This window comes from Trichosurus vulpecula, chromosome 7, assembly GCF_011100635.1.
Source record: "Trichosurus vulpecula isolate mTriVul1 chromosome 7, mTriVul1.pri, whole genome shotgun sequence".
NCBI lineage: Eukaryota > Metazoa > Chordata > Mammalia > Diprotodontia > Phalangeridae > Trichosurus > Trichosurus vulpecula.
Window position 1 is genome coordinate 10087776 of NC_050579.1, and position 12805 is coordinate 10100580.

A 12805-nucleotide genomic window follows, 5' to 3' on the forward strand; every position below is an offset into this window, starting at 1 on the left:
GATAGAGGACTCTGCGATGCATCATCACTGGTCAGATTATGAGCCAGGCCCACAAATGTCTGTTAGAAGACCCCTCTCTCCACTCATGGTGCCAGGCCCACTCCCTTGTCCTCACTGCCTGAGTCTAAACAAGGAGTTCTGGGGCTATCACTCAGCCCCATGGAAGACAAGCGAGGCAGAGATCTGGTGCTAGAGCACAGTCCATTTCTGAGTCAGCAGGTATTATCTGAAATCATACATTATCTAATTTTCCTGAAAACATAATGAGTATTTTAGGGGAGCAGTCTTAGCAACAGGCTGTGGTGGAGAGTCAGGAAGACTAGGGTTCAAATCCTGCTGCTGACACCCATGAGGTGTGTGACCATGGGAAGGTTACTTAACCCCCCAGTCGACTCCCAAGACTATCCCTTTCTGATAAATTGCCAGTCTGCATCAGCCAAAGGAGCTTCCACGTCAGAACTAAATCATAGGTCTAGTCTAAAACATATCCATCCCATCTCCAATGGTATTTCCTTCAGTTGTCCTGTTTAGCATCCTCTCCCCCCTCCCTCACTATCCAATCAAACCCCAAATGTCCCAATGGCCAATGGTCTAGAAGAGGCCCTCTAAGCAATTCCTAGTGGGTCAGTCCAATTTCCAGCTGTCCATCTCTGTTCTTACTACATACAACCTTCCAATCAATGTAAGTCAACCCAGGAAGTATTTCTCAAGTACCTACTATGTGCGAAGACAAAGGTCTTCTCTTAGTTCCAGCAATAAAACTAAAGCTAGGATACACTTTGGAGCCCACAAAACAATAGGAGGAATGCTAGAATGCTCTAAGCCATTACCAGGATGTGACCAGGGAGATGTCCTCAAGCTTTGGGATCCCATTGCCTTGCTGAAATCGGGCTATTGGGTGATGGGCTGGGAGGAAATAGGTACAGGAATACACAAAATGATGTCATTCCCCAGCTGCCAAATCTTTATCAACCAGGAAAGTCATTCTCCCAATTTTGTCCATCCTCAGTCTCCCCTCTGGTTACCTTTCTCCCTCCAGGCTACCTCTATCTTCATTTTAATCTGATAGTGAAGACAGCTACGTGTGGCTTCTGCATCCCTTCTGATGTAATAGAAATGTGCCAAGACAGATACATATACGTTTCAATAGAGCTCATTCATGTCTCAGGAATGAGAACACTTCATTCTTTCCCCCTTTGATTTTTTTCTTCCTTTTAGTTGATTTTCTTCCAGAAGTAGGGTGAATCTCTCTTTTGAAAATTATGCCTATAATTCCATAGATAGAGGGAGCTCCCAGTGAGAAATTCCCTCTGCCCATGCAGACTGACACCTACTCTGTACCTGACATCTTCTTAGTGGGCAGTTTGGGTCAACGAGAGGATGAACAACTCTCCAGACCTGCTCCGGGTCCCACAGCCAGTAAGTGTAAGAGGCAGGAGCTGAATCCAGGTTTTCCTCCCTCTGAAGCCAACACTTTATCCACTAAAGCAAGCTACCTCTGATGATTCTCTTTCCAATCCACCTCTGGAGAATATGGCCTCCCTGAAAGGGAGGGAGGGTAGAGAAGGCCTTTCCACACTGGGAAATGGCTGTTTTTGCTGCATTCTGGCTGTTGGCATTGTTAGGGCCACAGAGAAGATAGAACATTTGATTCCAAATCAGAAAACCTATGCTTAGCTTCTCTTTGCTGCACCTGTTTACTCCTCTGTAACATGAGGCAGTTAGATGAGATGACCCCCAAAGCCAATGACTCTATCTATCCCAGCAACTGTAATTGAATGGAATCACGGGACCACAGTTAGATCCACCGATCTTTGGCCTTTCTGTTGGCCCTGTACAAAGACTCCCAAACTCCTCCCCAATAATGACAGATAAGGTTATGGGTCAGAGGTCCCTCCAGTGAGTCCCTTCAGGGATCCTCCCCTTGTGGGCGGTATGTTGCTCAAGATTCAAAGGTAGCACCAAGGAAGTAAAACAGCAAACAGAACACAACACAGAAAAAAAATCACAGACAGTCACAACGGAGACCAGGTGGAGAAGGTATACAAAAACACAAATGGCCAACCTGAACCATAGTGAACACCTACTTTCTTCTCTGACCTGGCAGGAAAATCCACAAAGAGCAACATTGCAAAAATGGGCCAACGAGGCTCCAGGGAAGAATGCTTAGCACTGGAAAGTGAGTCACCACCCTCACTGCTGTTACTCTATTCTGAGCATCAAGGAGTATTTTGCACCATGAGTCTACAAAACCACAGCCAAACCAGAGAACTACAGCATTTCCTGGACACAGGTGCCACACTGGACTGGGGGAGTGGTCAGGGGACTCTTGCTCATCACCTACATTCCAGGCTATGTCCACAGTATGTCAAATATGTTGATTGGCATCAGGGTGAAGGGTGAGAAATGCCAATCACTGTTGGGCTCTTTTCAAACCACCAGATGTCTGTTGGATCATCCAATTAGACAGGGACCTCATTCCTTATCTGTTCAAATGATCTGGCAATGGTGGATGACCAGGCATCCTGGATTTGGGGAAAGGAGCCCTTTAGTTTCAGGGACTTCCCCAAAGCCAAATTCTGAATGTTGTGGCACAGAAAGGGGTTCCTTTGCCCTGATTTATTTAACTAAATATCACACCACATAAAATTTGCATATCACATCCAAGTGGAACTAGCCTTCTATCCCGTCCCTCATTTGCAGTGCAAATGTTAGCTTATTTCTTGATGTCATTGGGGATTTTTTCCCATGTCATTTAAAGATGATTCACATACAAATCTATTATTGTCTATATATAATATATATTTAAAAGTATATATCATCAATATACAGTGCCCAGTCTAGACTTGTTATCTCACCCATCCTCCAGGCTCACTCAGAATCCCGGGGAGAGCAGAGCTCCTGAGGCATTTTCCAACATAGAATTCTGTCCCCGTCCACTGGATTTACCACTCCCGTGCCTAGCGGTAGACCTTGCTGCCGGATTGCTGTGAGATAACTAGGTCTGGCTGTACATGACATAGCCTGGCTACGGACACCGGGAGCACCATCTAGTCTGCGTCTGGCACTTCAGTAGAGGGCTAGCACCATTTCCGGGTCCCCCACAATGTCCCCCACAATGACACCATCTTAAACGTGTCAATGAACAAGTCCATCCAGTCCTGCCTCTCGTCTCCAGTGGCGAACTTGGCTCGCTCAGCTGTATAGACCAAGACCGCCACCAGCTGGGAGTACGCCGCGGGGTCCTGGCTGTGCTTCGTGGAGTTTAGCAACTGTTCGATCAAGGGTATGGTCCTGGGAAAAGATATGTCGGGCCCTTCTTCTGTACGGAGGAAAGTAAGTGGGATTTCGGCTCCCCTTCTGCAAGGGAGTGTCAGAAGTAAATTTCAGGGCATTCTGGCATTGGGGTTGTGCCTAGTGGTCTGATGGATAGTGTGACCAAAGCGGCACTCCGCCGCTGACTGCAGCGACAGGGTAGAGCTTTGGAAAGGCTTAAGCCAAAGCATTGAAGGCAACTGAATCTCCCCCTAGCCTTGATCTGACATGGTCAGGTGAGGGAGCGGTGGGATTTAAGAACTGCCAGAGACCTGGGGATTTATCCAGCCCAGCCTCCTCATTCTACAGGCATGGAAACTGAGGCTTGGATTGAGGAAGGACCTCGCCCAAGGTCATAGGCGAACAGAGCTGGGAAGATCATTCAGGACTGCTAATGTCATGCCTATCCTTAGATAAGGCTTCATAAATACATGCAAGTGGTTAATTAGGTCTCTTGTCTTATGGGGCCTTCATGGCTGTTGCCTGGAGCTTAGAAGGAGAACTTCAGAAAGTCCATATTGCCCTTCTCTCACACATTTTTATCATTACACAGAGATGGATGTGAGCAGGTTGAACTGTTTATTTGAAGTGACTTGACCCTGTGGAAGGTCTTGACTCTGGTTAACAAAGAAGTTTCTTGGGCTGCAGAGATGGCAGAGTGGGGTGCTGCCTTCAGGAGGCCCACAGAAAGTTATTTGTTTAAGGAAATCTATGTGGACTTGTACAGTGTCTGCATAGCAACAGGAGGTCTGGTCAGCTCATTCAAAAATCCAGGTTATGATCTGGGTGTTTCCCTGTTTGCTGCCAAAAGGCAAGCTTGGGTAGAATTTTTACACAAGTTATACCTTGAAGGTATGTGGCCTGAATTAGTCATGCTTTATTTTAATTAAACATGTTAAATTAATTTTAAATTTAAAATAAAAAACTAAACTATTTTGACTTAAAAATGGTTAACTCTATTTGGGAGTTTTAGGAGAATGGATGGATTATCATAGGCCTCTGGCCATTCTTTCTCTTTTCCATTTTGACTTCTTTTCATCCTGTTGATGGCAAAAGGAGAAGAGTAAAGAACAGGACTCAAAATCAACGTGTTTGGGAGCTGCTGGCAAGGAAGTATTTTGCATCTGGCAAGCTCCTTAGCAACTTGTTGTTCTTAAGAAACATATTAATGAATTTGGAGAGGAGAATAGGCATCAAAATGGCCAGTATGTGTCAGATAGACAGAGTGGCCGGTCGACAGAGTCCAGTACTTTGGCGACTTTGTGGGTGCTGTCTAATTCTTGGCATGGCATGCTAGATATCTGAATACATTGGGGGATGTCCATGAAGGCAATGAGTCTATAGATGGACAATTTCTAGCTGGTAGATTCTTTGTGCTGGGGAGTGTCCAGCCCCCACAACTGTGAATTAGACCCAAGTCACTGGGGCAAATTCAAATGAGAGAGATGTAATGGATAGAAGTCCTTCCAACCATTGGCACCATTGGTGACCAACAGCAGCTTAGTGGACATGGACACAGGATTTTTTTTCTTTTTTTAAAATTTATTTAATATATTTGGTTTTCAGCATTGATTTTCACAAAAGTCTGAATTACAAATTTTTTCCTAATTTCTACCCTCCCCCCACTCCAAGATGGCGTATCTTCTGGTTGCCCTGTTCCCCAGTCAGCTCTCCGATCTGTCACCACCCCCTCCCCTCCCATCCCCCTTTCCCTTCTTCTCTTGTAGTGCAAGATAAATTTCTATGCCCCATTGCCTGTGTATCTTATTTCCTAGTTGCATGCAAAAACTTTTTTTGTTGTTGCTTTTGAATGTCTGTTTTTAAAACTTTGAGTTCCAAATTCTCTCCCCTCTTCCCTCCCCACCCACCCTCCCTAAGAAGGCAAGCAATTCAACATAGGCCACATGTGTATCATTATGTAAAACCCTTCCACAATACTCATGTTGTGAAAGATTAACTATGCTTTGCTCCTTCCTAATCTATCCCCCTTTATTGAATTTTCTCCCTTGACCCTGTCCCTTTTCGAAAGTGTTTGTTTTTGATTACTTCCTCCCCCTGCCTGCCCTCCCTTCTATAATTCCCCCTTTTTTATCTTCTTCCTCCTTCTTTCCTGTGCAGTAAGATGCCCATTTGTGTGTGTATGGTATTCCCTCCTCAGGTCAAATCCAATGAGAGCAAGATTTACTCATTCCCCCTCACCTGCCCCCTCTTCCTTTCCTGCAGAACCACTTTTTCTTGCCAGTTTTATGCGAGACAATTTACCCCACTGTATCTCTCCCTTTCTCTCTCTCTCAATATATTCCTCTCTTATCCCTTAAATTGATTTTATTTTTTTAGATATCATCCCTTCATATTCAACTCACCCTGTGCCCTTTGTGTATATATATATATATATATATATATATATACACATAGACACACACATATTATATATATATATGTATACACATATATATGTATGCATATTCCTTTCAGCTACTATGATATTGAGGTCTCATGAATCATACACATCATCTTTCTATGTAGGAATGTAAACAAAACAGTTCAACTTTAGTAATTCCACTATGATTTCTCTTTCTTGTTTACCTTTTCATGCTTCTCTTGATTGTTGTGTTTGAAAGTCAGATTTTCTATTCAGCTCTGGTCTTTTCACTGAGAAAGCTTGAAAGTCCTCTATTTTATTGAAAATCCATATTTTGCCTTGGAGCATGATACTCAGTTTTGCTGGGTAGGTGATTCTTGGTTTTAATCCTAGTTCCATTGACCTCTGGAATATCTTATTCCAAGCCCTTCATTCCCTTTATGTGGAAGCTGCCAGATCCTGTGTTATCCTGATTGTTTTTCCACAATATTCAAATTGTTTCTTTCTGGCTACTTGCAATATTTTCTCCTTCACCTGGGAGCTCTGGAATTTGGCGACAATGTTCCTAGGAGTTTTCTTTTTGGGACCTATTTGAGGAGGTGATCTGTAGATTCTTTTAGTTTCTATTTTACCCTCTGGCTCTAGAATATCGGGGCAGTTCTCCTTGATAATTTCTTGAAAGATGATATCTAGGCTCTTTTTTTGATCATGGCTTTCAGGTAGTCCAATAATTTTTAAATTATCTATCCTGGATCTATTTTCTAGGTCAGTGGTTTTTTCCAATGAGATATTTGACATTGTCTTCCAGTTTTTCATTCCTTTGGTTCTGTTTTATAATATCTTGATTTGTCATAAAGTCACTAGCTTCCACTTGCTCCAATCTCATTTTTAAGGTAGTATTTTCTTCAGTGGTCTTTTGGGCCTCCTTTTCCATTTGGTTAATTCTGCCTTTCAAGGCATTCTTCTCCTCATTGGCTTTTTGCAGCTCTTTTTCCATTTGAGTTAGTCTATTTTTAAAGTGTTGTTTTCTTCAATATTTTTTTTCAGTATTTTTTTGGGTCTCCTTTGGCAAGTCATTGACTTGTTTTTCATGGTTTTCTTGCATCATTCTCATTTCTAGTCCCAATTTTTCCTCTACTTCTCTAACTTGCTTTTCCAACTCCTTTTTGAGCTCTTCCATGGCCTGAGACCAGTTCATGTTTTTTTTGGAGGCTTTTGGTGTAGGCTCTTGGACTTTGTTGACTTCTTCAGGCCATATGTTTTGGTCTTCTTTGTCACCAAAGAAGGATTCCAAAGTCTCAGACTGAATCTGGGTGTGTTTTTGCTGCCTGGCCATGTTCCCAGCCAACTTACTTGACCCTTGAGTTTTTCATCGGGGTATGACTGCTTGTAGAGCAAAGAGTACTTTGTTCCAAGCTTTAGGGGATGCACCATTGATTTCAGAGCTATTTCTATATAGGCAGCTCTGCCACCCCAGCACTCCTCCTTCCTCAAGAACCACCAACCCAGATCTGACGCAAATCTTCAGCAGGCTCTGTACTCCTGCTCTGATCCGCCACTTAATTCCTCCCACCATGTGGGCCTGGGGCCAGAAGTAACTACAGGTGTAGTTCTGTAGCTGCACCTCCCGCTGCCCCTGGGGTGGTGGCCGAACCGCGAACTCCCTTCTCTGTTGTCTTTGGTGTTTGTGGGTTGAGAAGTCTGGTAACTGCCACAGCTCACTGATTCAGGGTGCTAGGGCCTGTTCTGCCCGGCTCATGGTCTGGCTAGTCCTGCTGCCTCCCACACTGAGCTCCGCTCCCCTCCTCTCCATGCATGATAGACCTCATCCAGCAACCATCCAGGCTGTCCTGGGCTGGATCCCTGCTTCCCTCTGCTATTTTATGGGTTCTGCAGTTCTAGAATTTGTTCAGAGCCATTTTTATAGGTTTTTGGAGGGATGTGGTAGGGAGCTCACGCAAGTCCCTGCTTTCCAGCCTCTATCTTGGCTCCACCCCCAGAAGTGGACATAGGATTTTAGAGCTGGAAGCAGACTGAGAAGACATCGCTAATTACAAAGCAAGGCAAATGACATAAGCCTTGGTGTGAAAAACCAAAGGGATTACTTTCTCTTGTTCCCTGAATGTCATTCTTTATGACGATCACTATCAATAAATATAATGGGTAGGGTAGGGTGTAAGCAGGAGGGTGAAAGGGGTGACTCACTTCCTGTTTTATCATTCCCTATTGGGTCCCTCTGTAGGATTTGCCATCTCCATCCATAGTAGCCATGATGGAGGGCAGAACACCCTGTCTGATTCCAGTCACAGGTTGTGGCTGGCCATCTTGCAGATGCATGGTATTAGTCATGCCATTAGAGGGGAATGGGGAGAGAGAGTGTGGAGGTCAGTGAAAATCCATCCTCACTGCTGTGGATGCCCAAAGCACACAGCCCATTGAGGCACAGAGCACAGACATGCTGTCACCAGATACACCACCACCAAAGCAGCCAGACTCAATTATGTCTGCCCTGGAAATCACCTGGTAGTCTGAGTCCTTGGTGGAGGGGGCTAAAGAGGCAGCAAAGCCTGACATGCATTTATTTAGGAAGGGCACTGGGAACCTCTGTGTGGAGCTTTTGAGTCTGCATCAATGAGGGGAGGAGGCATGGAGGTTCTATTTCAATGTGAACCCATATGGGAGAAGTTGAATTAATAGAGGTCACCTCCTCAGAGAAACCCAGACTGCAGCAGAGAGGAGAGAACTACAGAGCAAATTTGGGAGTCAAGGCTCTGTTTGTGTTTTGCTGTTGGGTTCTGTTGGCTTGAAGTAGAGTGTCCAGCTTGGACTCAGGCTATGAGTGATGGGCACTGTGGAAGAATGAATATTCCAGCTTCAACTTGAGTCCTACTGGGGGTGGGGGTAAGCTTGGGTTCTCCCAGTCTGGGCCAGCAAAGGACAACCTCTGAGCAGTCCCGCTAAGCTGGAAAGATGTTGAGTACATGTGGTGTACAATGGACTCCGACTCTGCAGCTGTTCTAAAGACACTGAGTATGTGGTCTACACCAGACTACGCCTCTGCAGCTGCTCTAAATTCAGGGGCTCATCACCTGATTGGCCTGAGGCAATTCACTTTTTGGTCTCAGTGATTGGAAGACCTACTGAATTATGGCTGAAATTTAGAGCTAGAAGGGACCCCAGAGGTCATTGAGTGTAACCTCTCAATTTATATGCTAAGAAACTGAACTCAGAGACCCCACCTATGGCCTCTCTGGACAAGGCTGGATGGGCGTCAGTGGAGGAAGGGGGTCCAAGACCTTGGAAAGATGAAGATATTTGAATCGAATAGCTTAGATCTGCAAGCAGGGACCCTGGGCAAGCCCACATTGTGCAATTCTGACCCTGTAATGCAGGTTGGCATTTAACTGGCACTGACCAGGCAGAGAAGTCAGCAGAGCCCAGTTTACCTTCTCAATGGGCTGATTGAGCATCCTGTCCTCCCTAGAGGCTGGGAGAGCCCATTGGGGTGCAACCAAATCTTTGTCAAAGGTCTTAGACTTTTCAAAGCACTCCTCCCCCCATGGCTTCATTTGACCTTAGCAGTAGCCCTGGAAGGTATGTGGGGCAGATATCATTAGCTCCTTCCTACAGGTGAAGGAATGGAGGTCCAGAAAAGTCTTGCCTAAGGTGTCCCACATCCTTAATGGCAAAACCAGGACTCAAACCCAAGTCTCTCTATGCCTAGCTCTGAGCTCCCTTCAGTGGCTCACAATTGGCCCTCCCTGCTGATACACATTTTTAGCCAATATTAGTGTTTCACCTCCACACTGTCTCCTTGTGCCCCAGACACCTGCCAGAGGGGTCTGCCCTGGAAAGAGGATGGGAGCCAGACTGCTAATGACCCCCAAGATGGAAAACACCACACCTTACACAACCTTTGGAAAATCCCTCCAAGTTAAAGACCACTAAATGAGGCTCCACCCTCAACACCTGCAGGAAGGCTTAGAGCTGACATCAAGTTCAGGTCAGCACCTCTTGATCCCTGGTTTGGCCTTTGTCAGTGTGGGCCCTGCCAATGGGCTGGCCATCTGGCTGCCCCTCCCTGTGCTTGGCTGCAAACCTGACCTCATCAGGCCCTCACCAGGCCTGATGGGACCAGAGGTCTCATGCTGCATCTGACCCAACAGGAAGCTGCCTCACAGGAAACCAAGACCCTACTAGACTGACCAAAATAGACAGGGCCATTGTCCACGGGAGTCATGCAGGGGAAGGCCTCTTGGCAGCAGATGACAGGGGAGAGCCAGCAAGCAGAGTGTCCACATGGGTCTAGCTTATTGACTGGGCTTAGGGTTATTAGTTTATCATCTAATAACAAATGAATTTTTCTCAGGCAACTCTGAGACTGTGAGCTACAGATGGGATGCTGTCTGCATTGTTGGAAGGTGTCTCCACACGGGAACTCATCTTTCCCTCTCCTTGCTTCCCAACCCCTCAACATATACATACACACCAGCGAAACCAAGGGTGATCCCCTCAGGCTTTGCTTTCCTTTTCTCTATAGCCTGCTGTATTTAGAGCTTTCAAGCACTCCACATATCACTGGTACAAACCTACCCTCGGCTGATGGTGATCACAGCCCTTGTGAGACTTGAGAGATGGCATGTCCCAGTCCTATCAGCACTGTGAGCCTAGAGGAGCCAGATGAGCTGCCCTCTGGAGCTTCCTAGCCTCTTGACCTTCTCACTTCAGGTTTCACTCTAGTCCAGCCTCTCTGCCCCCAAGGGTCCTTCCCTGTGCTTTCATCCCCCAGGAAGAGCCCCAAGCTTTTGGGTGGAGGGCACACTGTGGCATTGGGCTCAAACTGAATGTAGGTTTACTCTGTCACCAGGGTCCCCTTTGCAGCCAGGGGGTCCAATGCGTCCCCGCTTCCCCTAGACCAGGAACAAAGGAAATGAAGATGGAGTGAGAAAAGGCTCTGGGATCCTTTCTGGCCTGGGCTTTTGGCTACCTCTGTGTGCGTTATTCCTGTAGCTCTGTGGTCTCTAGAGCTGTCAGGGGCATGAGAGGGCATGGGACTTGCCCAGGGTCATTCAAACAGCAGAGCCAGTGGTGGCCCTACTGGGATTCCCAGGTGCCACGTGTCAGCAGGCAGGCAGCCTGTCCTCAAATAGCTTATTGCCTCCTGGCAACTGTACAGACAAACAAAACAGCTTCTAAAGCATATCTCAGCCTTCAGCTATGCCCTTAGAGTGGGTGTGGGCCTTGGAACCACTGTCCTGTTTGGGGCTCAGGGGCATTTCTGAGCCAAAGGGACTGCAGAGGTCATATTGTCTCAGCCCCTCATTTTGCAGAGGAAGCCCAGAGTGACTTGTCCAAGTAGATGGTCACCCCCAGGTTGCAGCTGGAATGGACCTCAGTGTTATCAAGGCCAACCAGCTCATTTTATGGATGGGGAAACTGAGGTCCAGGAAGGGGGGGGAGATTTGCCTAAGCTACTTAGTGGTAAACCCAAATATCCTTATTCTAAATCCCTGCTATGGACTCTTCATGGGAAATGGAAAAGCCACTCATAGCATCACTTTCCTTGGGTCTGTGGAGGGGTAGAAGGCACCCACAGGTGGGCACAAGTAATTTTCAGTGGGAATATTGCAGACCCACCAAAAGAGAAGGTGAGTTTACTGTGGGAGAGACTTAGATTAGAGCAGAAGATGAAGGTGCTGCAGTCTCGAGGAAGCTGCTCATCAGGTCGAGGGCCTCAGCAGCATGCTGGAAGGAGGCTAGACCAATGACCAAGGGCCCAGGTTCCTCTCTGTGGGCACTGAGTTAGCTGGACAACTGTCTGCTTGGGTGCAGGTGGGCTCAGTCCTGCCTAGGCGCTGGGTCCCCTTGAACCTCCTGGTTCTACGGCTCTTCCCCAAGGGCCCATTTGCCAAAAGGGAATTTGGGAAGGTCCAGCCCTCCATGCTTGCTCTGTCCTTCCAGTTGAAGCCCTGTAGGCAGCGGGGTAGTCATGGGGATCCCAATGTGGCCACCGATACCTTCTGTCTATCTGTCCCATTCTTGCCTGCCAGCCCAGCAGCTCCCTGGCATGAAGAAAAAGAAGTTACATTCTTGCCACGTGTGGACCTTCAATGAGGATAGGAAACATCAGAGAAACAGAGGGAGCCAACTGCTGACTTACCCTTCTTCTGTCTCCGCCATATTCACCCTGCACAGAAAGGGACATGGGGTTAGGCTTGGCCCTTCCCACACGGCTCACACATTTCACAGACGTAGAGCTGGGAGGGACCAAGGGGCTACCTCATCCAAAGTCCCACTTTATAGTTGAGGAAACTAACATCCAGGGAGGAGAAGTGACTTGCCCAAGGACACACAGGTGATAAAAGTAAGAGATGGGGTTTGGACCCAGGTCCTTTGCCTCCAGAGCCATGTTCTTTCCACTGTACCTGACGAGACTCGAAATATTCAGGGCTCTTTTGCTAACTCCCCACCCCCATCTCATGACTTACCCTCCTCCTCCCAACCAATATCATTTATGAATATAAGAACTTCACCAAAATGTTTCTATTTTAAGGAAAGGCAGCTCCCCTGGATGAGGAGGAGGTGCTCATGGAAAAGGGAGCTTCCCTGACAGTGATTAAACCCAGAAGCATCTTACCTTCTTGCCTTTCAAACCAGGGACACCCTAAAGATAGAAGGAAAAAAGAAATAAGATTATAATGAATGCCATCTTGACTAATAAAAGCTAGCAAGAGTTTGGGGGGAAATGGAGAAGATACTGAGGAGAAAATCAGTTTGTGTGGTGGGAAGAAAGAGAAGAAAAGGAAGAGGAAGAGGAGGAGGAGGAAGAAGAAGATGGGAAGAAGAAGAGGAGGAGGAGGAAGAGGAAGAAGAGGAAGGAAGAGAAGAGGAGGAGGAGGAGGAAGAGGGAAGAGAAGAAAAAGAGGAGGAAGAATAAGAGGAAAGATGAGGAAGAAGACAGAAGAGGAAGAAGAAGACAACATCCATTCCTGTGAGGTCTGAATGTTGGCTTACAAAGGGCTGCACACCCTGCCATGGCCTGGTGAGATGTTTGTTCCCATTCGACAAGAGGAGGATCATGTGGGTCATAATGGGGAAAGGATCCACCCAGACTAACAGAGACAGCCA

The 12805-nt window shown here is 46.6% G+C and overlaps 1 protein-coding gene across 1 annotated transcript in view; it reads right to left on the reverse strand.

Annotated features, from left to right (window-relative positions):
• Positions 1-12805, reverse strand: part of LOC118856516 (collagen alpha-2(VI) chain-like) — a 115150-nt gene that overhangs the window by 72965 nt on the left and 29380 nt on the right. The window contains 4 exon segments of the mRNA XM_036766832.1: positions 10534-10587; positions 11695-11739; positions 11838-11864; positions 12315-12341. Coding sequence (XP_036622727.1) covers positions 10534-10587; positions 11695-11739; positions 11838-11864; positions 12315-12341 — 153 coding nt within the window.